The following is a 27,585-nucleotide window of genomic DNA, read 5'->3' as shown; positions in this document are numbered from 1 at the left end:
CAGTATAACTGGAACAACAGATTAGAAGAGATCTAGGAGAAAATGTTGAAATATGAGTTCTTAAAACCCCATTGTAAGGATCAATTACAAATACATTCCATCCTTTATTTTGCAGTCAAACAATCACTGCCAATTCTACCAGCCCTGGTCTGTTGTCCAGGAAAAAAGATTTTTACCAGCTCAACCAAACAAACATGCATTTCCAATAATCAGTTTACTGGAACATGATCAGTCAACTCCACAGCAAGTTTGTCTTTCAGTGATGTTTGCTGAAGACTACAGTGGCAGGACAGCTCTTTTACCAAACAGCCAAGCCTGTGTGTCCCCCTGGTTTTGTTCCTTTCATTGGAAAATAAAAACTTAAACAGGATTATCCTTCAAATGTTGATACCGATCATTCCATCGTGTAATATTTCATATGTTTTATGACCAATTCTGTGCATTGCATGAGCATAATCATTTCAGGTAGCCTACTTTTATTTTTCTCTGAAAAAAAGACAACACACAGTTAATGTTTCTGACTCATTATGTGTGTGTGTTTAATTCAATTGTTCTTTTTCTTCCAGATTCTTGAATATAAATCTTCAATAAATTAAATTTTAAAGGAGACCTTTGTTTCATTGCTGACCTTCTGACTGAGTTATGTATCCTGCAGGGCAGAGCTTTACATCTCCACGTTTTTTGTATTCATCATGTTTTACATAAGCAACACAAGGCCAAACACCTTATAATGAATCAGCTTGCCTTCATATAAAACATGCAGAGCTTATTTATTTCATCTCACAGTAGTTTGTACTTGGAAATGGCACTATTTGAGGACTTGTTGTTACCATTTCACAGTTGTAGATGTATTCAAAAGCAGTTTCTCTCTACACCAGTACAAAAAGCTCAGTTCAGAGGATGGATCATATGTAGCCAAAACAAGTGAAAACAGCTCTTGATACAGTAAGTGATTATCAACATAACTGAGGTCCACATACAGTGCTGAATTCATACTTAAATCTTAACAAGGATCCCATGTAAATTCACAGTGACTTTGATTTTTTTACCTTTGGTGGAGTTGCTCCACCGGTTGCCCTCGGAGTAGTGAGACAGCGTGAGCAGGTTAACGCAGGAAGCTCCGGCACCTGAGCCGAACACAGTAATACGTAACGGGTCTCCTCCGAAAGCTGCGATGTTCTCACTCGTCCAACGCAGAGCCTGGATCTGGTCCAACAAACCATAATTCCCTTTGGCTGCCTGGTCACCTGTACTCAGGAACCCTGCACAAAAGGACAGAGAACAGAGGGGATGTTAGCTTGGGGCTGTACTTCTTTTATACTGTTACTAGTGTCTTAACAATAATATTACTTCACATTAACAGCTGGCATGAAAATAAACAACTGAACAATTATTTTTAGTGGCATGAAATTCTCCCTCTTTTTAAAACAGTACCCATGAATATTTGTATACCATTTGTTACATATTCGTATACCATTTTCCTAAAGGGACCGTTTCCTTATATTGAAAGCCATCAAGGTTGTAATGGTGCAAGCAAAACAATGTTGAAATGAATAGTTTGTTGCTAAAAAGGAAATGAATGTCTCTGTTCAATAAAAAAAAATCATATGGTACGTCAAGAGCAAATACACAAGTTCAAAGCAAATGAATTATTGATTTAAGAGGAAAAATACACACATCAGACACAACAGCCACAACAACTATCGCAAGAAAACTCTGCAAACCATACAGTGGTAACAAGTACAGAAGAGATAAAGGACATAAGATGAAAAGTGACAGGATAGAAGAGGGGCGTTCTGGATGTACTGTATGTATTCCTGTGATATAAAAACAGCAATTTTTTCTCTTTGTAATTTTGTCACCCTGCAATTACTATGAAGCTATGTAATTATCACAAGCAATGGGCCACCACTTAATGATTTTGTGTCTAGATTTTCACTCAAGGTCAGCTTGACAGAGCCATATGGAAAAGATACATTAACAAAAAAAAAAAGGGTTGAAACAGATTAGCCGTTATATGCACTGTGTGAAATGTTCAGATGGAGATTTATTTTTCTCATAGAAAAAATATTTTCATAGACATTCGTAGATAATTACCTGATAAAAAAAGGAAAATAAAAATAAAAAAATTGAACACTCTGAGCATAGCTGCCAGTAGATAACAAGGCATATTTCTCCTTTTAGCGAGGAAAACCAACAAGCCAGACTATTTAATAATTCCCTATCATAAAACAGGAGTTATTATCCCACAGAGACACTTAATGTGTGGATACGTTAAATATAACACAGACAGTCTCATTTCAGAGAAAGCTGTATTGTAATCCACGGCCTAGCCCTGAATAGAACAGGAAACATCATAAAAGCAGCTTTGGTTTGTTCAGCGTAACATGGGCTTGTTTTCTCAGGGCAAAGAAATTAAATTCAAAAGTCGTTGAGACGGACCAAGCAAAGCAGATGTCAAAGTAAAACCAAATCAGGGTTAGGGTTATAGTAGATCTGCTTCAGCCTCTGCATCTCACATGAAGGCCATTTATAATTCCACTCCTCACAAATTCCCTGATGGATATGCTTATACAAGGATATAATGATCCAGGGTGTTTTTATCACCTTATAATAAACCATTCAACATAGTGTACAACTCAAACTTTGTGTCAACTGAAAGCAAGTCATGCTGTAATGCACTGTATAATAATACCTTGTGTTTCAACAAGTCTTTTAGTGCAACACTCATCAGCCACATCATCAGTGATGGGCCGACCCAAGGAGTGAATGTGATAAAACTCACGCTTGAACAGCTAAGTGACTTAACTAATGGTAATCTATACTCGCATTGTCTTTTGCAGGTAGTGATTCTAAGAAGAGTATCTGATAGTTTATTTGGTAACTTGAAAATCCAGATAATCAAACACATCTCAACCACTCTAAATTGATTTTTCAGTGTAAGTATAGTATTCACTTCCTGGGAAGAAAAGCTGTGCACATCCAACTCCAACAAGTCCATAATAGGACAAAAATTACAAAAGGACTTTTTGGTCAAAGGAGTCTCTTGTGCTTTAACAGCCCCTCTACTAATGGATATTGTTGCACTCAAGAGTAGAAGAAGATACAAACGGTTCAATGGGCCACTTCAGAATGACTGAACCCTAATGAAATACTCTTTGCTATAGTTTATTTTACCAACACAGTTCTTTTTTCAGTGATCAGAGGGAGTGAAATTTGATTATCACCAATAAGACCACCTGAATTAAAGAGGGGCATACTGCAATACGCACATCAACTAATAAAAAAAGCATGTGCATGTAAACACATGCATGTACTCCTATGCAATCCTATAATCAAAGTATACCCATCACCTTTACAACAAAACTACTTCCACTCCATCCGACTGTCAGTCTTAAACCCCACATTCATCTACACCCCAAACCCTGATATTTTTTCCCCCTTTTCTTCAACCAATGTAATCCCTCAGGTTCCTGTGGCTGCATGAAGATCAGTGCTAGTGAGGTATGAAAGAACTGATGAGACAAGGTACCTCAAAGTATACGCAGGGGAGAGCTCTGGTCTTTTAGAGCAATTCCATGTCCAACCCCCTCCACCACTACCACCACCACCACCACCCTCTCCCTCTGATGTCCATGCTAAAAGCTCCATTACCTGCTGCAGGCGTCCAGGGAGTCCCCCCACGCCCACCAACCTCACCCATGAACTGTCCCACACCACCTCTCACATCTTTCTTTCCCCCGTCTTCTTTCATGTTCTTATTCTCACCAGGGTCCCACTCTGTGGCTAAGTGGAGTGCTGATTACCCCGTGTCAGTCAACACTGCAGTTCATTTCCACAGGGATGCAGGAATGGCTCATTTGTGCAGTAAAGCCAACGAGGAGGCGCCTGAATGGAATCATGTCATAACTGCTCCGTCAATATCAAATATTCCATCCGAGGGGACAACTAGTATTAAAATTTCCTCCATGAACAAATGAGGGCTGGCTAGAAACACTGAGCCAGTGTCATTTTATACCTACAACATTATCTGATTAGTACAACATGGAGTCATGCCATTCTCTCCTGCTGAAAGTCTAAAAACACTAGTCTAAATAATCTTAAAGGGACAATGTGTAGCTTCTCTTGTTGTCTGTTCATGAAAATCGATTATTTCTTTCAAAAGTATGTTTCATTAATCAGTAATTACCCCCATCAACAAACTGAAGTGCTCCGGTAAGATTTGAATTTGCCAGTCATATCATTCATATGCGGCTAAGCTCAGCGCTGGCTGCCATGTTGCACCGCCATCTTTTATGTTCAGTGGCAGCGTGACCGTAAGTAACCACGGAAACTGAGACACCGGAGCTGTCGGCTTGGGGAGAAACGATTGAGGTGACGTCTGTGAAAACCCATCACCACGGTTTAGTGTGAGGAAGGATGGAGGGTCACACTGATGCTGCATTCACGTGGAGTCAGGCAGACAGCAGTCGGAAACAAACCGGATGTCATTTTAATTGATGAGAGAACGCCGGTAAACAATACAACAATACAATACAACATCGCCATGACAACATACAGTATTGTCACGTGTATTGTTTTGCCTCGTGCTGACAGACCACGTGCAGCGACTGTTGTTCGTCTGCCCGATTCCGCGTGAATGCAGCATAAAGAATAGCCTATATGATTAAGATGTTTGTGACCGCACCGCTATGGGAGTAATTCCTACACAATATCCCTTTAATGCCTTCTACTGTACTTCTTTTGTTGACTTTAAAGCTGCCAATAAACTCAACACTTCAGGTTAAGTGTTTCAGGTTAAAAGCCCTGCAGCATGGGTAGGTTTTCAATACAAAACAATATGAAGGGAAGGGGGGAAAAGCTAGTGTCAATACAACTTAAACAAAAAAGTACAATTGACAGCAGTTTAAACAACATTCAGGTTGTATAACATGACTTTGATTTGTACTAATGAAGTTAGTGTTGTGGAACTATGGATCAAGACAAACACATCAATATGGAAGTGTTGAATTTCATCAGCACTGAATTGGATCACCCCAAACATTTAATCAGGAGCAGACAAAATGAAAACACAAACCAAACAAACAAACAGGCACAAAGGCCCGTCTATATAATGTTCTTCTTTTTTTTTAAGTAAAATGTCTGGTTACCTCTATAACAGAGGTAAATGAAGACATCTATTGTATTCTTTTTAGAGTCAGTGGCGTCTGTGTTGGTCGGGCATGTCAGCAGCTACTGAATGGATTGCAGATGATCATGTTCCCTAAATAAACACTTAAATGATGCTCTGACTTTAATCTGGCAGAATTATACTGCTGCATAACTTTGGTTTTGGACAAATTGCTTCAAGACTAATGACAGTCCCATTGGCTTTATTCAGATGTATATTGTATTTAATGATCTTTAGGAAAGTCAGCATGCTTCTCCTCTACACTGACATGTGAACATTATAAAGATTAGATCCGCTAACCATCTACATGTTAGCACGATCGGCGTAAGCATATTTGCACTTCTGTACGTGCTTCACATACATGCACCACTGAGGATGCCTCATACAATGACTTGAGCACTGAGATTCTGTCGCAAACAAATTCAGTGCATTTGCATCCCACTGACATCAGTGGACAGACTCATCCCTCGGCTGACTGTTTAATTGAGTTCATTCGTTTTCTATTCCCTTTCCCCTGGCTTATTTATTTATTTGTGTGTTTCTTGATCAAAGCCTAATCTAGTGGAAGCAACAGCAGCCATCTACAAGAAAGATTTTAATTGATTCAATTTAGCTGCAGTGCAGGGATGGGCTGGCAATCACAAAGAGCGAGGCAGGAAGAATGATTAGTACACCAACAGCAGTGGGGCAGCAGGGAAGGGACCTCCCTCCCTTGTTGATCACACACACACACACACACACACACACACACACACACACACACACACACACACACACACACACACACACACACACACACACACACACACACACACACACACACACACACACACACACACACACACACACACACACACACACAGGTACACTTATGCAGATATGTTGAGATACAAGAGCTACAAATGCGTTTACACAGATGAAGATGCAAGTAAAGTACAAGGACTTTTCATTTATTATTTTTTATTCACAGTACTCTAATTACCAGATGTGACAGATTGGTTTGTTTTGTTTTTACCTTGTGAGTCTGTGTGTGTGTGTGTGTGTGTGTGTGTGTGTGTGTGTGTGTGTGTGTGTGTGTGTGTGTGTGTGTGTGTGTGTGTGTTGCGATATAGTAATATAGCAATGTAGCATCCTGAGCACTCCTTGGTCACAACATAAACATGATGTGTGTTGAAGCTGGTGTGATTGCGTCACAGGATTGTTTCCAATTTCAAAAAGAATACTAATTCTGATCTTGATTCCCACTAAACCTTCTAAATCCTAGACAAATAAATCAACAGGATACTCGGGTTAGGGTAAACAATATCTGGGTTTTTCATCATTAATCTCAGTCATCTTCGGGAAAGCATTTGGTCCTCATAAAAAAGTAAATAAAAGCCAAAGGAAATATACATGCAGACGCACAGGAGCAGAAGCTGAAGGTTGAAATTTGGCAAAAGCACAGAACAACAGAGGCTGCAGTTTTGAATTGATTTGCTCTCATTTGGAGTTTATGGCAACTGCTCTCCTAAACTTGGTAATGCAGTGATATAGCATGGAGGATTTACAGATTTACTGAAACGTGGTTCTTAACAGTGAGTAGATGTGGTAGTAAAGCTGCTCTGGATGATAAGATACTGCCTAAATGCATAGAATCATCCAGCTAATGCTGACACTAAGACTACCCTCCCCTTTGCATGTGAAACAATTTACGTCAACCTCTGACACACAAACACACACACAGACACACACACAGTTTTTAATACGTTCATGTTTTTTGGGCACCATAAGGACTGCCACCCAATGGTAAGGTAGGAAAACAAAGAATATATACGTAATATTCAAATCCTAAAACAAGCAGATTCACAATTAGGAAAGAAAGTAAGATTTCATCATCTTCTACATTTTTTTATTTTATTTTGCATGTGTTATGCTTTCATTTTGCATTCAATATCGAAAAATCTTAATACGTAGAACAAATTTCAAGAAGTTAAACGGACCCCGAGGAGTTTTTTTTTTTGGTTATAAAAGAGTCTCATATTAATGTGGATGAATTTACATTATCCACACTTGTTAATGGCTCCATTTTCGATAAATATATCGTTTTGTCTATATCGTTATTTTGTTATTATTATCATTTAGTGGTCGGCTCGCCCAGCATTTCCAACTTTCGGTTTCGCGGACGCTGCTTGGCGGGTCATGGGAATAACGCAGCAAATCGCCATTTATGGTCGGAACTACAGCGGTATCTGATCGTCTTCGAACCTCCGACTTTCATTCTTGATCAATGAAAACATTCTTGGCAAATGTATTCGCTTTCGTCCGTCTTGTGCCAATCCAAGAATTTCACCATGCACGCGGAGGCTCATGGGAAATGTAGTGTGAAAACACTTCGCTTTCCAAAACTCCTCATAGTCCCTTTAAGTCAAGGAGTTAAATCTCCTCTTGTGACCCACTTGAGGGTCTCGCACATTTGGAACTACTGTACCTTGACAACAGAAATCTGCAGTAACACATTAAATCTGAACATGCCCCCTCCCCCAACTAATCAATGACTAAATACTGTCAACTACCAGCTTCCACAGGATTGTACTAAAAGCAATGAATGAAAAAGGCCCATCTTAAAACATCTCTTCTCTCAGCATGTTTCCTCTGTGCTGTATTCCATTCACAGTGATCTTATAATGCTCAAGTCTTTGGCAACATGCTGTAAATGTAGAGTTTCATCAGCCTTTGAGCTCCTGTGAGGCCCGACACACTCCATTTTTCTCCCCTGTGTAGGATAGATCATATGTGTCTATGTCTGAGGTTTGGCTAAAAGCCACCATCCGTGATCACTGAGACTGCGATACGGCCGCTCGGCCTCTAAGCTCCCCAGGATGACAATATTGAGGTGAACCCTGATCCAGGAATCCAGCTTTTATCCCTGCTATCTCTGTCGAACCAGAAAGAGAATGCTAGACGAAGAGAAAGATGGGTTTTTTTTATACTTCTTTCTCTGCACACATCTATTTTTCACAGTTATGGTCTGTATACCATAATCCTCCCTCCATTCCCTCTGTTCTGTCTCTCCCTTTCACTATCTGTCCTCCTGACTCTTGATGTCAAGAACGACAGAAAAAGAAAGAAAAAAACCCCACCAAGCCTTAGAAAGGAAAGGGGAAAACCATCACTGATGGAGACAAAGTATAGAGTGGCTGAGGTTTAACACAGTAAATGAAAAAAAAAAAAAGAAGAATTCAGAGAAAAGGTGTTGTCACATGGAGGAAAATGAGAAAGTTTGACAATGTAGTGAGATAAACAAACACAGAAGCTGTAGCAGAGGAATAAGAGAAAGAGACAGAAGCAGAGAGAGAAAGCAGCTTAACTGCCATTGTGTGCTGCACGTTATGAATGGTCAATGAATATTCTCCCTAATTCAGTCCCTGTAGAAAAATGTCCAATAGCCTCTTGATTTTCTTTTTCATCATATTCAGTGTCATATATAAGTATTGCATGCCTTTCATGGAAGTCGACGTAGTTTCAAAGAAAAGGGCTGATTCACTGCACAATGATGCAGTGGAAATATCCAACATATCCACTTCAACTAATAGAAGCTATGCTATGTGTTTCTATGCAGGAAATACACTGTTGATAGATAAGTAACGTACAACCATACTGCAAGCAAAACAATGGTCAATGGTCAAACGCTTTCTTTCCCCAGTGAAAAGTGTCATATATAGCACTCAGATCGGATCACCACTCAAACATATGTGATGCAAGAGAGCTAATATAAACAAATTGAATGGTTAAAGTTGTCATCTGTTTATTTCACTCACTTAAGGTGCATTGACTGATTTCCAATCAATCATGCATTACATAACATGTAAAAAACAAAAATACTTCTTACTTGTGATGCTTTTACACAGAAACTTGTCAGTATGTTAAATCACATGTGTGATCCACATGTCAGAGCTGCGTCAGAGCTTGAACAAATGGCACAACTACACTGCAACTCTTCTCAAAACCTAATGTTGAAAAATATTGATCATCTACACAAAATCTCCTGTAGCAATGTGACTGACCCATCTGTGATGTTCAATGAAAAAAGACCATACGCTCACGACATAACCTCATCACCTGTACACTTCTCCCTGCACTTCCGTCTGTAGATAGGAGTCCAAAACAAATGGTGCAACACCAGCTCCACATATTTACACAGTCTCAGCAGTACTCCATCTATATCTGTTCCCACCGTACAACAACCCTGAAGACAACGGCAGGCTAAGGGCAACTGCATGGGGAATATGCTGATGAGGCACAAAGCATTTCGCACGAGAAATAATGAATATGGAGATTACAGGATACTCACTCACTCAACCTTTATTTAGACGGCACTGGGGACAAACTCTAGGGACAAACAACAAGCTCTCCTTTTCAGGTGTGCCCCATTTGCACTGTGACAATTGTGCATCAGCAGGAAAATGGATGTAAACATGAAAAAGTAGAGTGAATTATCATTTGAATAAATTAAATATGTGACCAGGGTATGGTAATAGTCAAATACGATGTATAGAAATGCTAATTGGTATGACATCACTGGTTTAGGTGTGGCAAATAAATTAAGTTCAATAACATTTTAAAGGCTGGAAATGTACAAGATGCACATATTTCAGGTCCTGCCTTTAAATATAATTAAAAGGAAATAGAAAGAATATAAATAGACAGTTGCTAACCCTGTCTGGCCCTTGACTGTTGGGGCCGAAAAAGGGTTTATAAGGGTTTAGGGTTTTTTCTGTATGTTAAACAGCTACCTAACACTGCAGGAAACTGAGTTGATGAGATCTGAATTTGATGGACACAAGACTGAAACAAATAGCTGAAAGAATTTGAGGAGGATTAAGGGAAAATTGAAAACAATTCTGTAGGTTCATCACTAGCGTGGGCCAATGTCACATCACAGATACTTAATGAATCCATTCTTGACATCAAATAATTGGTGCAGATTTAAAGCAAATGTGATTCCTTCAGCTGAGAACAGAGTTTAATACATGCCAAACTTGTTCTGTATGCAAATATCTAAATGGGCAAGACGTGAAAATAAAATACATTCAAAGGTGATGTGGAGGTTGTCAGATTTAAATAACAACAATAGAGTAAAAAGTATCACAATTGACTTTAACCCCAGCTAGATAAAAACACTGTAACAGCTCTGGCATGGGAGGCCAGTAAACAGTGACAAGTGACAAATGCGTATCCAGGAAACTGTTACAGACCCTAGAATGTGAACAACAGAAAAGGTAAAATATCAGAGTCATTTTACCTCTGTAATCTGCTAACTAATTCAGTTACAAAGACAGCTGAGCAAAAGTGTGAACGCAATTGTGTCAGTGTTTGAATTTGCATTAGAAAGGCCCATCTTATCTTCAGAAAGTAAACCAATGCCACAGACGTTAAATGTCGATTAAAATAAAACACCCAGAGAAAGAGAGAGAGAGAGAGTAAGAGATAAGGCCTCATCACACAGGCGCAGAGAGAGGTATATACATGTGTGTAGGTGCGTGCATGTGTGTGTTAAGGCTGTTTATTAAAGCTATCAGATCCCAATCATTCAAAAGCTGTCATTATAATCTTTCCACCCGACAGTGGACAGAGAAATAAACTGGTGGCAGTGTGCTTTGTGATAATGAGGAACACATCAGGAATAATTGAATAATACAGACGATACAAAGTTAGAAAAGATGAAACTCCAGCTAAATCAATGCTCTATATAACCGTTGACAACACACACAGATACACACAGCAGTAGCTGGTTAACATAGCATGTGACAGGCTGTAACTCAACGGTGTCTATTACTGTAAATATTTTATAGTAAATGCTGTATGGCCCCACTGTCTGACAGACTACAGCTAATACTTCAAACACCAATGTGTAACAACACCTCAGTGTTTATACACACTCCCTTCCTCTATTCATCCGTCCCTTCATTCATCCATCCATCCATCCATCACTCTCCGTCTTGCCGTAAGTTCATTGCTTCCCGGCCTATCAAACCTCCTCTCCTCTTCCTCTCCATTTCCTCCCTCCTCTCCTCCCTTCTCCTGGTGCAAATCAAATTACGTTGTCAACTTCAAAAATGAAATGAGCCACTGTTCATATTTCTTGTTCTGCACAAACACAAACATGTGTTAATTTGTGTCGCTGCCCTAACAGATTTCCCTGCAGGACAAGCTGGTATAGATTACCTCCTTCTGCCGGGTTGAAGGCAATGAGGGAGTGAGGAGGATTTTTCTGTGTGGGTACGGATGTGATTAAACTGTTACTCAAGCTATTTCAGCCTTGTGGAGTGAATTCATAATAGCCTGTAATTAAGAAAATGTAAAAAATGATTAGGCCTTGACTGCTGCCAGATTATAATGTCTTCCTCTCCAGAATACACAGAAAATAACACTTAAAATAAATAAGAAATGCCATCCTGGACAAGAGTACAGGTAGAACTCAGAGCAATTCCACCGCTAAGGCCAAGTTGTTTTAAGTCTATTAAATAATTATCTGAATCTACACCAAATGGTGCAAATTCACCGATCACAACAGCATTAAAGACTTACTTAACGAGAAAGTGCATTACATATTGAAAAATGCCTTATTTTGCTAATTTGAGGAAAAAGAGATAGTCTGTATCTGCCACACCAAAACACAATGACTTCATTCATGGTCCATGTCCCATCCTTCCAGTTTTTGAATTGACCATAAAACTAGACCTGAGACAAATGTCAATTCTATATACAGTACTCCAACATTTCTACACAAATATGCATTTCAAAACCAGAAGGTTCTTCATTCTGAGGGTCATTCTTGAAACACACACACACACACAAAACGGATTAAAACACAGATTTACAATAAATTCAGTATTCAGGATGAAATAGGAACTATGCAAGTCTGGTTGCTTTTCTGCTGTTTTGCTAACCCTCCGCCTGGCCATGTGCATTTGTTTAAAATGAAGCCGGCAAAGAATCAATACATGGAGCGGTGGATAACGTTATATAACATATACGATGTTACAATGTGTATGTTTGTGTAGTCATACACAAAATTAAAGGTTACAGAGTATGTTTGTGTGGCAGTGCCGCAGAGACAAGAGCTTGGACACCAGGGCAGGAGGTACTACACTGATGTTGCAAGGTTGGTTTTCAGCAATGAGATGCCAGAGAGCCTCCATTCTCACTAACAAGTTACAATTCATGTAGTTATCACAATTACTCCGGAGCTTTTTAATTAGGGTAAAAATGTAGCATAGCCACGGGAAAAATCCTGAATAAGTTCTCTTTAAATTACTAGAATGAAACACAATTGTTTTTACACTTCCCATCATGCAGCCAAGAAGTTTTTGTTAGACTCTCACCTGTTTAAGACCCACAACTTAAAACAAACAGATTCCACTCTCCCAGTTTGAAATGGAGGATTCCTGTTAAGGAATATGTTGTCTCCAAGTCTAGACTTGTCTAAATTATCTGTTATTTTCATTATGGTCTCTTTTTTCCTTCTTTGAAAGACTGAACAAACATTCTGCAAAGCCAGACACTTATTCCCACAGCTACCGCATTATGAGAAAAATTATCTTTTTATATAAAAGTGGAGGAGTGGAGAAGCTTTCAGGTTTATATGACCTCAGCTGTAGGATGTCATTTAGCAGTGTTTTAACATGCTGACAACAAATCACATGTAATTCCTATTATTGCTGACTGTTTTCTAAAGCAGATAGCACCATGCTTTACACTTTCACCTCGTGACTTTCTGGCAGGTTGACATGTTCTGACATGTTGCTGTGCATTAAATATGATGTTAATTAAGTTGACGTGCAGCTGAAAGTATTGTATACTCTAGCTGTTATAATGGGGATCATGAAGAGTTTACTTTCCAGCTGGTGATGTTTCACAACACAACATACCACTGGACCACGCTAGTACCTTCATTCTGTCTCATACATTGATATTACTACAGTAATTCATGATACTCTGTTAGATATTCTCAAAGGCTTCTCCTTGATCTGTGCTGGCTTGGATTGCATTACATTTGTATCACTACAAAATCATCCAATCAATGTGACTGCAAATAGAGAAATTGTACACATCCTTGATGTAAACAAGGTTTGAGGCTTGCCAGGTAGCATCTGAAAATAAATCAGAGTGTCTAATCTGGCAAATTTGCCCATCTGTTGAACTATTTGTTTTTCATATAATTACTTTTGAGGGTTGGGGAAATTGCAAAAGCCTCCTCTAGAGACACTGCAAGAATGAGGCAAGTTCGCTTATGGCCTTTTAAATAGGAGGTGACAAGTGTATGTCATGCAGTTGTAATGGCTGGTTAATTGGAAGAGTCTCAAAATGCATTATCATACCACAATTGTGTAATTTATGCATGTTGATTTTCATAATCTTCTTGAAGCAATAGAAACCAATGTTTGCATGCAAGAAAATATCACTACATTCTCAGGAAATTGCTGACAGTGCATCAAGCAAACTGCAAACAGACTAGAAACACATGGAACATTAGATACCTTTTCCATTCACCTTCTGAAATCAATAGAAGCATGGATTAAAAAAAAAAAGGATAAACTTGCACTGGTTGGTTTGTCAGGCTATTCTCCAAAGCCATACTTTACAAAATTGAGCAATTAAGTGGTAGTGCCTGCCATATCATGCCCAGCTCCAATAAGTGAGAGGCAGATGCTGGAAATCTGTCGTCACATTTAATTTAAATGATGTCTGAGGAGGAAACCTAACTTTAGTCACATAAAATCACTCATTTGAACACAGACCATTCACAACTGTGTCTTGTTCATAGGAACGGCAATGGAAAGCCAGCTATGGTGAATGTTTTAATGACTCAGTATATTTTCAGAAATTTATTAATTATGTTCTGTCAAATTAGGTGGAAATATAAAGGGTACATCATTTTCTAAAGGCATTGACCAATATTCAAGGTCAGTGTTGAACTATTTGACACTCAGAGAAAAAAGAAAAACCAAAGAGTTGCAAAAATTATATAGGGGTTGAATGGATGTCTGGCACAACACTTAAGCAGGAAGTTGCAGTTTGACAAAGTAAGCGCTTACAAGAAAATTACACTTGATAAGGCTTCTAGTAAACAGAAAAAATGGTATAGTAGAGAGACGAGACAAAGCTCAGCATGATGAGAGGGGGTGCGGCTGTGCTACTTCACCACAGGATGGGAAGGAAGGGGAGGGAGGGATGCACACTGCCACAGGCAAAAGAATATAGTGTGTGTGTGTGTGAATGTGAGTGTGTAGTCCTTGTGTATTAGTACAAGTGCGTATTTGTTTATGCATGCGCTCATGTGTTGAGCCCTGATGTGAATGGTTAAGCAGCTTCCTTTCTTAGCACGGGAACATTATTAGCATAGGGGGAGTACTGCACCCCAGAGAGTGAAAGATGAAAACAGAGTGGCAAAAAAGCAAATGGAGGGAGAGCAGAGTGAGAGGTTGAATGAGAAGTGTGAGAGGTAGATGACAATGTGCAAAAAGGAGTGTGGGAGGTGCTGAGAGAGAGAAAAAAAAAATACAGGAGGCAGGAAAGAAGAGGGCACTTGGAATGGAAAATGGCATTTCAGAAAAAAAAAAACATGATCCTTGCATAGGAAGTGAAGTCAAATATAGCTCTGACACGTTCAGGCCAGTGGATGGATAATAAAATAAAGATGGAAGCACAAAGATGGACAGAGGCAGAGGGAACAGAAGAATAATGCCCCCACCCTTGGATCAAAAGGCTTTAGTGGATTCAATGAGGATAGGTTTTGTTTTGTATATCTAATGTCTGAGCTATAGAGTGCACCTATTTAAATAGTTTACAACGATAATAATGTACCTGATGAAATATTTTTGTGACCTATGATGTTGCGTAACATTAGCACTGGTAGACAGGACTCATAAATCACAGAACTGACTCAGTAATGTCAAATTTCCAAAGCTAAATTTTGAGATAACATTAGCTTACATGAGCCACTGTAGGCTCCTAGGTCTAATGAGGCTGTAGCAACCAACCTAGCAACGGTCTGAATTTAAATTAAAATGTGGGATCTGCATTCAACATATGAGGGGTACTTCTCATTTAGAAATCCTATAGTGGTGCAGCTATTCAGCAACAAACATAAAATATCCTGTGGAATACAAATAGCCTATACCTATGTGTGTGTGTAACATTTAGAAAACCCTTGTTATTGACTACAGTCAGTATCCTAGTGATTTGAGCTTCAGACTAGGAAAGAAACTCAGCCCTATTTGGTGCCATTTCAAGGATTATCAGGAAAAGAGGAGAGCGGTCTCCCCCTCCACCGGTGCCATGTGGAAGTTAAAATAGGATTAATTGAGCCTGCAGAGTGGACTTATCCACTGGGAGACACATGCAACTCCCTCTCGTGTGCACCTCAAATGACAAGCACACAGAAAGGGTGTTGCAGAGAAACTGTACTGTAGGTCTATTGGTTAATCAGAATTTGTTGCACCTGAATGTGACTGACCAACATCCTGTGGATATGTCGATTAGGTACTGTAACTATATCAGAAACATCTACATTTCTCACAATCTTGCATGTAGTACACTTGAAAACTGCATTAAAGCGTGTGATAAAAGTGATGGTCCCTGGTAAACACTTCAGTTTTAAAATGGTGAATATCAGAGCGAGGTACTGGCTTAAAGTATCACAAGCTTTCATTCTAATACATTATTATCAACTCTGGTCTTCAAAGCCACATATAGGACAGACTCTAACAACGTGTTGCTAAGATCTTGAGGCGAGCTGGCTTTTAGATATGCATGGCTGTTATAAGGAAAAAATAAGCCGCTTAGTGCTTCTACAGTGATGACACTCAGATGGATTCAGGGCCACAGCAAAGAGGAGAAAAGGAAGATTATGTTATCCATGTTATATCTTATATGAGCTGAATGAGAAACACCGGAACAAGGTGGGAAAAGAAAAGAAAAATAGTGTGGGAAGACAAAAAAAAAAAAAAAGTGAGACTGAAATTGCTCTCTGCTGATTCTCTCACCACCAGCGTAAGAGATGTCACTGCAATCCATTTACATCAATTCAGTCCGTCAGAGTCTCGGCTGCTGAAAACCTGGACCACATGTTAACAGACACTGATACGCAGAGTGGGCACTAACAGAGTAGCTACATGAAAGGTGGCGTGGGTGCTTGGGTAAAGTGTTAACATAAGTTCCACTTTATGTACCTTAATCATTCGTCACACTATAATATTATACTTTTCATTCAAAATACTGTATATGTTGGCTTGAGTTTTTTTTTAAAAGGCTTTTTGCCTTTAACTGATGGGACAGTTGACAGAGACAGGAAATGGGGAGGTAGGAAGAGGGGGAATGACATGCAGCAAAGGGCCACCGGGGGGATCAAACTGGGGCTGGCTGCAGCAGTGAGCTATACAGCGCCCTGATATGTTAGCTTGAGTTAATGTACATATTCAACATTAGCATTCACTGGTCTTGTTTCTGTCCTCCTGATTGGCTCCAGCAAAAACTAAACAAAAAACATGGTTTAAAACAGATTTAGGAAAAGTCAATCTTGCTGACTGAGTAACATGAACGACAGAGGAAAATAAACATGTTTCAACGATGCCAAATATTTCAAAGAACTCACACCGCACCTTTCACTGAACTAGGTGGGAGTCAGTTCCCTCTTAGTCTTTGCACTTTTAACTCCATGTTAATAAGCAACAGTAACATCTGGGGGCATTCAGTGCTACACCTCCGTGTTTCTCCCTTTATTTTTCCACATCTCTCACCTACTCTCTCTCAGTAATCAGTTTTTATTGGCATGAAAGTAAAGCCCCATATCGCCCCAAGCAACAGTGCAAAAGATCAACACTTAACATGAAATCCTTTGCTCTCCTTGTATAGCAGCCTCTCATTTGTTTTCTCCATCTTCCTTTCTCCCTCTTAGTTTTTGTCTCACCGTCAGCCTTTCCCGTCTAATGAGACCCCAGCCACCCAAGAAGTGATGTGGCTGTGTGGTCACCTGTTGCCTCCAGTCATAAGCGGGCTGGTTGGAAATGTCAGCCCGCCTCCTGCTACACATGCACTCACACAACACACAAAACACACACACAGAGACATACAGTACAGTAGCTCTCACCTCAAACCCAGCTTCACACATAATATAATGCTTAATGCTACATCATTTCTTTTTCTATCTTCCTGTTTTTACATTCACATAAAGTTGTGTACCTATGAATGCACAGATTCCCATTAGCTCTGACTAAGGAAAAAAACCAAAACTAAACAAGAGTGCAGCAACATGTCACCACTATAAAAACATCTGCACATAATCACACACTCCTAGACATACACACACACAGACACACAGACATTGGTCCTAGTCACCTGATTGGTGGCTGGAGAAAAGGTTACTTGTCCTGATGGAACACTCTGCTCTTTTCTCTATTCTTCTTTTTGTCAATTTGTGTGAGTCTGAGTAAAGGTTAGCATCGCAGAGGCACTTCTTGCTGGTGTTTTTTTTTTTCATTCTTTGGCCTTTACTATTTCTGACTTCACTTGGTGTCTCTCAAGTGAGAATCTGGTTTGAACCTCAGTTGGGGCTGCTGAAGAAACAAAGAGGGCAAAGGAAAGCAATACAAAGGCCATGTACCAAAATGAGACTAAACATCTAAACTAGCGACTGTCACCCTGCCTGCTAACGGTCCAGCTTCCCACTATGGAGGAAAAAAAACAAGAGGACACAAGTGAACATAATCAGTTCAAAATAAACCATTGAAGCTGATTCTGTCATAGCTGCTGTGTCTAATTCTGCATAATACAGCTTTAATTAGCTTATGTCTTGACACTCTTAAGTAGGCTATACTGTGGAGTTTAAGTTAAGGGGGCCCACACATGAAGTGGATTAATATGGCAGGTTAATAAGCTTGACTTTGTGCTACATCACATGAGGATGCTTTCCATACAGTCAGCGTCTGCAGTCAGTGCATTTAACAGAACACTAACACTCATTATCTTTCCTCGCCTTCTCTAAAGAAATACTGCACTGTTGTGACATCCAGTGCCCGGCATCAATTAGCAATCGGTGGTGACATCGTCTACATCCTCAAGGTTATCACTTAATAAATCATGTTAATAAATCAAACTTTCATTCAATAGCGGGTTAATTATTCATTGAATCTCTAATAATCCATTTGTATTCAGCAGCAGAACGTAGCACAGACTGGTTCCCTGTACTTCAGTGAGAAGCAATAATAAAATGTCCTGTCTGAAAATTTGAAAAATTGTGTAAACTGTCATTGACCTATTAAATGAATAATATTGATAACAAACCAGAAAGGTGGAGGCAGTATTTTGGATTATGTAAACGGTAGAATAATGACTTCCGTCAATATACAACAAAGCAGTAGAAAGCAAGAACATCCAAAAACAAAATTGCGCAGGTGCTGAGCTAAAAAAAAATGAGAGTTGAAAAAGTGAAGAGAAGCTCGCACACTGCAAGGGCTCCTATACAGTGCAATTTATTCAATACATTTTCAGTCTGGCATGCTTGAATTAGGCTTCCATCCTTTGTACCTAAACATTTATGATATTGGGGTAGTTACACTTGATTCGGCTGCACAAAATCCTTAGACTTAAAATCAGGAGTATTTCTTATCTTGAAATACAAGAAAGAGAGAAAAAAACAAAGGCTTATGTTTCCTTTGGCTAGAAGAGGATTATCTGTGTTATACCAGTGTTTATGCACTTAAAATGTACCAAGTTTATTGAGCTGCTTCAAACAAATGATGCTGTCGAACACACAGCACATGACTTAACCAAGAAAGAAAGAAAAAACCAGTATGGACTGTACTAAGATGTGTGTTCGACACCAGCGTACTTAATACAGGCCAAAAACTCTGTCTATAGCCAGACCAGCTAAAAAAAACCTTTGATGAATCCATTATTCAGTATATAAGAGTACACAAGAGCCATACAGTGTCTTGCCAAGACACAAGTTCTACAGCACTTCAGTCATTAGCCTTGGCCTCTCCTTGACAGCAGGCAGCTAAGATTGTGTACAGTATGAACTTTCTACTTTCAAAGATAGGTTTGCTGAAGAAACTGGGCATAGAAAATAACCTCTTCAATCCTTCTATAGCCATTATCTCTATTGGGTGTAAAATAAATAGATTATTTCCCATTGTCATAGATTCAGTGATTTAGTAAGATGTTTGCTTGACAGTGCTCTGGAGGTAAAGAGAGAGACCAAGTTTTCACAGTTTTATAATTTATCATGTATTGTAGCTTAGTTGGATTTTTTTTCCTCTTTCTTGAAATAATTATTTTTACATTGATGGTAAACATTATTTCTGGGTTGAGCATTAATAGCCTTTGAAGCTGAGAGGGCTGTATACTGTTCTTGTGTTGAAGCATTGACAAATGTTATGTGATACATTTGTTCTCCAACTATTCACAAATCTAGGAGAAAAGCAGTTTTTAACTGAATGTTTAGTTCACATTTGTTCTATTCTTTTAGTATCATGAGACCTACTGTGTTCCCATGGAGCTCTGGAGATGCATTTCAACACAGTGAGGGCTGTGTGAGCGGGTGAGGTCAGCTGCAGTTATGGATCCTACAATCATGAAAAGCCTTGAACAGAAAGTCTTGGAGCTTGTCTGCCTGACGAAAGACATTTTTCTCTGCTGAAATTTCAAGCTCAGCAATATTGTAACCTCCTCAATTGTTACTATCTTCAATGTGTGTTCATAAGGGAGATCTTTAGTTTTGGGGGGCTGGAGATGCTTGTGAGTATGTGAACAATGGCATTGATGACATGGCCATTATCTATGGATACTGTTTGGTGAATAGCAAGTAGGTCATTTATTGTGGTCATCATCTCTCACACTTATGATCTCTTTCATTTGCACTGCATTGTAGTGTTTTAGCCAACTTTAAACTAGACAGATATACTATGACTATTGTTATGGTGAATATTAACAAGCTGCCTATTCATGCATCCAATTCTAGAGAGAGAAAAAAAAAAGTATAAACTTCACACATTGTTTGTGGGCAGCTGGTACTGATTTTTGCAGTTGCCTGCTGCATTTGGAAACAAAGCTGATGGGAGCAGAGTTTGAAGGCAGAAACCTAACAATGAACTGAAAGGTGAAAAAAGGGAAAAAGGCTCTACAGAGCAGAGTGAAACTGCCGAATTGGGTAATTATTCTCTGTAGGTTTGGCACTGGCACTGCAGCCTTTCAAACTGCATCTGGCTATTTGTTCCATTGCTTTCATTTTACATTTTGTTTTTGAAAAAGTAATAGAACTGGATAGTAAGTATGTAAACCAATGGATTCAAAGGCTGGGTAATTCTAACATGAGACTGTAATCTATAGATGCTTAAATACAATTTATGTAAAACCACACAGTTTGAATGACAGCTGATCTCTGGGGAGATTTGAGACACAAAGAGAAAATCCCAGACAGCCGACAGATCTAGAGGGAGAGATAGAAAACATGAGAAAAAAGGCTGCCAGCGCCAGCCAGGTTCTTCAGACGATCTGTTCTCATTGGTGGTGTCCAGCCGAGGCTTTGACTTGGCTTTCTTTTCCTCAGCTTTCTATCTCAGCTGTAGCATCCATACTGAGCTGACTGACACAGACAGTTTCACACACTCAGGCACCCACACACCAAACCCTAACAGATGAAAACCATTGAGAATGAATGCATGTCCAAAACTTCCACAAACAAAGTGGAATCTGAAAAATCTTTTTTTTTTTTTTTTGGAGAATAAAAGGCAAAACAAACAAAAAATGTAAAAAGAAAAAAAAAAGAGAGGAAAACAAAAATACTCCCGGCGTGAGCTGACAAACCCAAAATGAATTCTGGAACTGTAGAAAGAGCAGCAGAAGGGTTTAGCTTTGATTTGTGAAGCCCATCAGGTCCAGACTGTCTCAGCATACCTCTGGTGGGAGGATTTCTTCTGATTAAAAACCATTTGTCTTGAGAAGAGACGACGGCTTTGACGTGGAGAGAAGAGAGTCAGAGAAGAGAGTCCTGCCACAATGGCTGGCTTATATTTCTGTCTGTGCGCTGCTAACTCTGTCTATCCTTCTGTGTCTGCTATGGTAAGCCCTCATACACTTTCCTCTTGTTTTATTTCAACGAATGAATCCATCTGAGCAGGGGGTAGTGAGGAGGTAAAGGACAAAGGCAGAAAGATATTAAAATGTGACAGTAAATGTTAAAAAGTATGATAAAATGGGGACTGGATGTGATCAAACGATTAAAGCAAATACAATGACCATGTTCCTCTTGCTTCCCTCCGGCCTCGCTATTTTTCTTCTTCTCTGTCTCCTTCTCTGCCACCCACACACACCTTTTCTCACCAGAATCAAAATGTCATTTCATGGCCCAACCTCTCTCCTCTCTCCACTGCACTCTTACACTCTCGCACATATCTAGTTATCGATCCGTTCCTCCTCATCACACTGCTGGGTGACTCATAATCCACTTCATTATTCCACCTACTGCACACACACACACTCGCAGACTCTCCCTCTCACATACACACACGTAAACACACACACACACACACGTAGCCACAGGGAGGTGAGCAAACACGCAGGCACCCATGCAGGTACACAGCACCAAAGCACACCCAAACACAAGCAGCAGATAATTTTTCAATTAAACCTCAGACTCCCACAGACTACCCAACATGCACTGCAGCTGCCAACCAAGGGCATCTTTTATCAAAGCATGAGTAGAACAACTTTAGAATATTCAAGCACCGCACGTACTCACAACTGAGCTGGTATTATTAAAACAAACATGAGTGCACACCTGTATGCAATGGAAATTGATAGATCCCACCTGTCTGTACAAAAACAGGCTGATTTTCAAAAATACACACATTCCCAAATCACCACTTACAGCAAACAGCGTCTATTTAATGGATGTTTGTGCTGGGACAAAAAAGAAAACATCAACAAAAGACAAAGTGAGTGAGGTTGAGTTAAAGCTAAATTAATCTTCATTGAGCTAACTTTTACAAAAAAAGACGCAAAAGGTGACAGTGGTGAAAAATAAGACAAAAAAACGACACAATTATTAGTCATAATTCCCTGAAGGGCATCATGGTTAAAAGTAAGGGTCTGTTGATGTGTGAGCACACAAAGTACTATTACACACAATTTTATTTGCAGTGGGACATGTGGAATTGAAGAACACAGCATGTGCGGTAAAAATGCAACAAGGATCTTTACATCATTTAAGCAATGTGCTATACAGCAACACACAAGTTGCAAACTATTTTAGCAAACTATCCTTAAAAGTGACCTTAGCAGAGCCCCTTTGTTTTGTTGGTTTAGATATGAAGTGTTAAAGTCTTGGTTCCCCTGTGACTCACTCTTCATCTACTTCAGGTCAAAGTTTTAATTAGTCCACAAATTCATCCGCTACCTGCAAAACTTTGTTTGATGCCAGCACACCAAGCAGAGGTGTTAAACATTATACAGTACCAGTTCAACCTCATGCTCTAATCAATATCTGCTGAACTTTTGCAAGACTGACACGACCTGTTCTGGAAACTTATCCTTTACTTTTGGTTGATACCTATCCCGTCCTTTGCCCCAGACACCTACTTGCTGTACTCTTTAGATCATAGGAGGCAGAGTTCCTAATTGCCTTTCCTTTATACTGCCTACATCAAGATCTTATTAGTAGAATAACAGAAAATAAAAGTTAAACATAGAGGTTACAGGGCACATACAGATAAACTTTTCTATTTATTTATTTTTAAATTACAGTAAAGCAGAAGTAAGCGATCCGGTCGTTCTTGTCAGCTGATGGAGTTAGCAGCCCCCGCCCTCGTCATGGATCTATTGGTCCTCGTCCCTACGTTACCACATTCATGCGCATCCCTTGGCTGCACACACATCTCTTCATGCTGTTCTCTCTCCTCATTGGATAAAGGTTGTAGGATACAAGGAAGTATACAAGAGGTTTTCTCCTCGGCTTACAGCAGAGCAGAGTGACTGACAGACCCGTGTTTCGGACCAAACACTCTATGTAAGTGATTGCTGTGTGTGCATGTGTGGTTGTGTGGGTGTGTGCGCATGTGTGGGTTTAACTGTGTGGTGAAGATGGCATATGATTGTTTACTTGCACTCTCCGACTGATTTCTAATTGATTTCCTATGACTGTTTTTACTGTAACTATGTATACCTGTTGTGAAGCACACTGAGTCTGCCTTGTGCATGAAATGCGCTTTATAAATAAAGTTGAATTGAATTGAATTGAATAAAACTTGTTCAGTCCCTCAGTGAGCTAGATACAGGGGGTATCAACTTGGTTGATTTATGCCATTCCCCCCTACGTGGACCCAAAGAAGGCTGCTGTATCTTGTTACTTGTGATTTTGCACATTGATCTTTTGGTAATGTGTGTTATATCGAGTGTATCATTTATATTCTCAGTCCGCGTAGACAATGTCACCACCAAATGCCACCAAACTACATTGTTTAAACCTGAAGGAGATCACGCTGCTGCTCGAAACGTTGTTTGCTTGAATTAATAAAAAGTCTGAAACAGAGTATTGGTGTGCAGTCTGTACGTCTTTCTGCACTACCAAATGCACCAACACCACCTGCACTTTATACAAATACATTGTTATTTGTTTATGTCGTAAATAATCAAAAAGCTGGAGACCACAATACTCAGATTTCCCACCTTTAAAAAAAAACAAAAGAAAACAACCCCTACACATAACTGCAATCCATCGTCTTATGTCAAAGCCATTCTTAGAAATGTTGATGAGCTCATCATGCATCTAACACTTCACCTGCCACAGCAAAACAACAGAGCGAATCCAGCAAAATATGCCTTTATTAATTAAGCATGGCCCGTCTCATCGTCACCTGTCAACACAAGCATCTTTTATTCATCTGTCATATGGCTGCGTGTCTGCAAACAGATGTGCAGCAAAAACAGTACACAAGCAGGCTTGCTGGAGAGTTAAATCTAGTGCACACATTATGCACACGTCTATGCCACGGCTGAAAACATTAACGTGGGATATGACTATGAGTTTTTTTTATAGGTGATACGGTGCTTTCAATTGTTTATTTTGGAGGAAGGGGCTAAATAAATGCTACATTAAAGTTTCATAACTTGAGCTTTCTTTTTTTCATTGTGGACCATCACCTCTAGCTCTAATAATAATTGCAATGCTCCAAATCTGCACCATCTGCATGTCACCAACTCGATGAGAAATGAGGCCATGGGTGAGACGAGCAGCGTAACAGCATGTAATGACAGAAGGGGAGAGAGGGACACAGACTCAGTCAAAAAGTTGAAAAAAGGGCATCAGATCCAGAGCGTTGGTGGATATCACAGACATGAAAGAAATGAAGTTACAATGATGAAAGAAGGAGCGATTCTGCCTTATGTTACATTAAACTGATTCCATGCCAGCCACTTTTTTTTTTGTAGCTCATGATGCAACCTCGAAGCACCGGCTGAACCCAGACACTATTTTACAAGTGTTCTCAATCCACCTTTTAGCCAATAGGATCTTGTTCATGCTGCCTGCCAAGCTACTCTCCATTAAGCTGCCTTTGATTTTTTCCCCCCCATTTGTCCCAAACCTCAAGCAGGTAAGAGATGACATGCACAGATTTCCCAGTGATAGCCCTGCCTGCATCCATCGTGCACCTTACACAGAGTGGCCACAGTGTCCGGTTCTCGCTTGTGTCATTCTCAGACTTTACAGAAAACATATCAAATGCATGCACATCTGGCTTGGTTCAAAACCGCCAAAAGTAAGTATTCATTATACATTAAAAATAATCATAGGGAATGAAAACTGCTTATTTATAGCCACTGCAGGTAAATGAGCAGCTGCTTGGTGTGCCAGGTTTTCACAAGTGAAGAGGGAAATCCCCTCACACAGCACACAGGAGCGATTTATCTGCTTAGACATCTGGTATAAAATAATAAAAACTTACTGACAGGCTGCAGTCTGCAAAGATCCTGCCTCATATCAGAGCTAGCTCACTCTGATTTTTAGGGCCAATATTAGCTAATCCCTATATCAGTTCATATATTCATATATCAGGTTGGCTCCTCACACACACACACACACACACACGCACGCACGCACGCACGCACGCACGCACGCACGCACGCACGCACGCACACACACACACACACGGAGCAGATTTTGTTGTTTTGTGTCAGAAGGAAGGAGCTGTGAGGCTCCACATGGAACTGTCAATGAATACGAACTCAAAGATGAGAACTCGCTGTCGGATTCCCTATACATGCTGGGAAAGAAAGATTGAAGCACACTGGGAAAGAGAGAGGGGGAGAATAGGACAAATAAAGGCTCGGAACGGAGGATGGAGAGAGAGACAGGGCGAAAGGATGAAGAAAGAAAAAGTGAGAGATGGGAAGAGAGCCGTGGACGGGAGGAGGAAGAGGAGGAGGAAGAAGAAGAGACAGTGTGGCGTCTTCAGGGACTTGCTGTCAAACCTCTCCAGGAATTTAAGGAGAAACAGAAAGAGCTTCACTTTCTCACAAACACACACACACACACACACACACGCACACTACACCCGACAGCAGGTCCTTGCAGATTGATGCCTATTGAAGTCTTTGAACAAACATCACTAAGCAGCTTTGCTTCAGCCCAGACATCACCTTATCAAGAGTGGATAGCTGAAAATCCTCTGAATTGATGGGCAAAGAGAATTCAATATCAAAACAGCAGGATGTCCAGTGACGCTAAAAACTGCCATAAGGCCAAAAACACACAAACACAGGGTGGATATTCGGAAAATGGACCATTTTCAAGTGTTTTCCTTGTTGTAATGATTTTCCTAACTAACATTGATATGAAGACATACTTGGTTACTGATTTATCTTGTATATATTTATGAAGAAAAAAAGGGTTTGCTCCTTTGTATTCAACCATTTCAGGTTTACATTAACAAAATGGTAAATGGACCTGCACTTATAGCACTTTTCTAGTCTCAACAAGCACTCACAGCACTTTACGTTTTTAGTCACATTCACCCATTCATACACTTCTACCTACATTGCACATTTCTATCTATGAGTTGTCTTTCATAAACAGATTCACATCGGGGGCAATTTCTGGATTCAGTATCTTGCCCCATGACACTTCAACATGTGGAATGGAGGAGCTGGGGATTGAACCACAAACCAGACGTGAGAGCTCAATAACTGTTTCTGTCTGCAGAAGATATACTGTACCAGAACTAACCAGAGTTCAGTAATGTTTATAAAGGTCTGTTATAGTTGGTTACGCTGCCGCTTACATCAGGCCCTGAAAATTAAAGGCTAGCCCACCATCTTTGCTCAAGCGAACACTTTACAGTGTGTTTAATGACATCTCTCAGCTGATTCCAAATGGATGATTCTCACAGTGCACGCACACTTGTCACAGCACGAAGCGCGGATGTGAGTAATAACCCTGATGATGCATTCATGATCCAGTGCAATAAAAAGCCATAAAAGTAGGACCCCACATACAATGCAGGCATTGTTACGCTTCAGGAAAAATAAATAAATGAATAAATAAAAAGGAGTGGATTTTAATACAATTTTGAGGTATAGATATTGCTATTGTAGACATGTATTAAAACATGGACCTAGATTCTTACCTGACACAACAGAAACTGAATGCATCATTCAGTTTTGCACAAAACCTCATTCGCTTGAAAATATCTCAACAGCTCTTATAAATTGATGCCATTGTGAGATAAACATGGAGGGCCTTGATAACTTATCAAAAATATCTGACTTTGACGAGAACTGCCCAATATGTAAAGAAAGAAAATGGTCATTTTTGCCTTTCAATTTCCACTGAAAACAAAATAATGATGACGATTTTAGTTGGAGCTTGCAGCAGCTTCAGATTTGGATATTATTTTGGATATTATATCTCAAGTATGATGCAAACTCCACTTTGACTTATAATCAAAGGCTAGGATATGTCTTTTTTCTTCTTCTATCTATAAGAACGATATGATCACTTTTATTTTGCCTTTATACGAAAAGTTCCGCCATTGTTACTGCTACACATCATTTTTAGTTGAAGACTACAGTAAAACCAGCTAACATCATCGTGTTATATTTTGACCCTCTTCAAACCCTCTCCTCGCTTATTAATGAGCGGCTGCTTGTGAGAGGGAGCAGTGCTGGGTTTTTTTTGTTCTGTCTTTTATTTTTCCCCAGATGAATTTTATTGGGTAGAATCTGTTTATTGCTCACAAATCTGAGGCAGAAAATGAAAGCTAATGTGCAGAAAATCACTCAGAGTGCTCTCATGGCTACTTTTAACATTTTCAGAAGCATAATAACACACTAATACATCATAGTAAGTTGAAAGACACACACATTCACAGACTGATGCA

The 27,585-nt window shown here is 39.7% G+C and overlaps 1 protein-coding gene across 2 annotated transcripts in view; it reads right to left on the bottom strand.

Annotated features, from left to right (window-relative positions):
* nlgn1 (neuroligin 1) overlaps positions 1-27,585 on the bottom strand; it is a gene marked incomplete at both ends in the record, with an annotated part of 287,041 nt that overhangs the window by 8,065 nt on the left and 251,391 nt on the right. Inside the window, one exon of one of the 2 annotated variants that reach the window (XM_083970483.1) lies at positions 1,050-1,262. In XM_083970483.1, the coding sequence (XP_083826609.1) occupies positions 1,050-1,262 (213 nt within the window). The remainder of the gene's footprint in view (positions 1-1,049; positions 1,263-27,585) is intronic. The other variant, XM_083970484.1, reaches the window with a different exon arrangement.

Source organism: Trachurus trachurus (genome assembly GCF_905171665.1).
Source record: "Trachurus trachurus genome assembly, chromosome: 4".
NCBI classification, from domain to species: Eukaryota; Metazoa; Chordata; class Actinopteri; order Carangiformes; family Carangidae; genus Trachurus; species Trachurus trachurus.
Note: the sequence above shows the minus strand (reverse complement) of the source record. Positions and strands in the feature narration are given on the sequence as shown.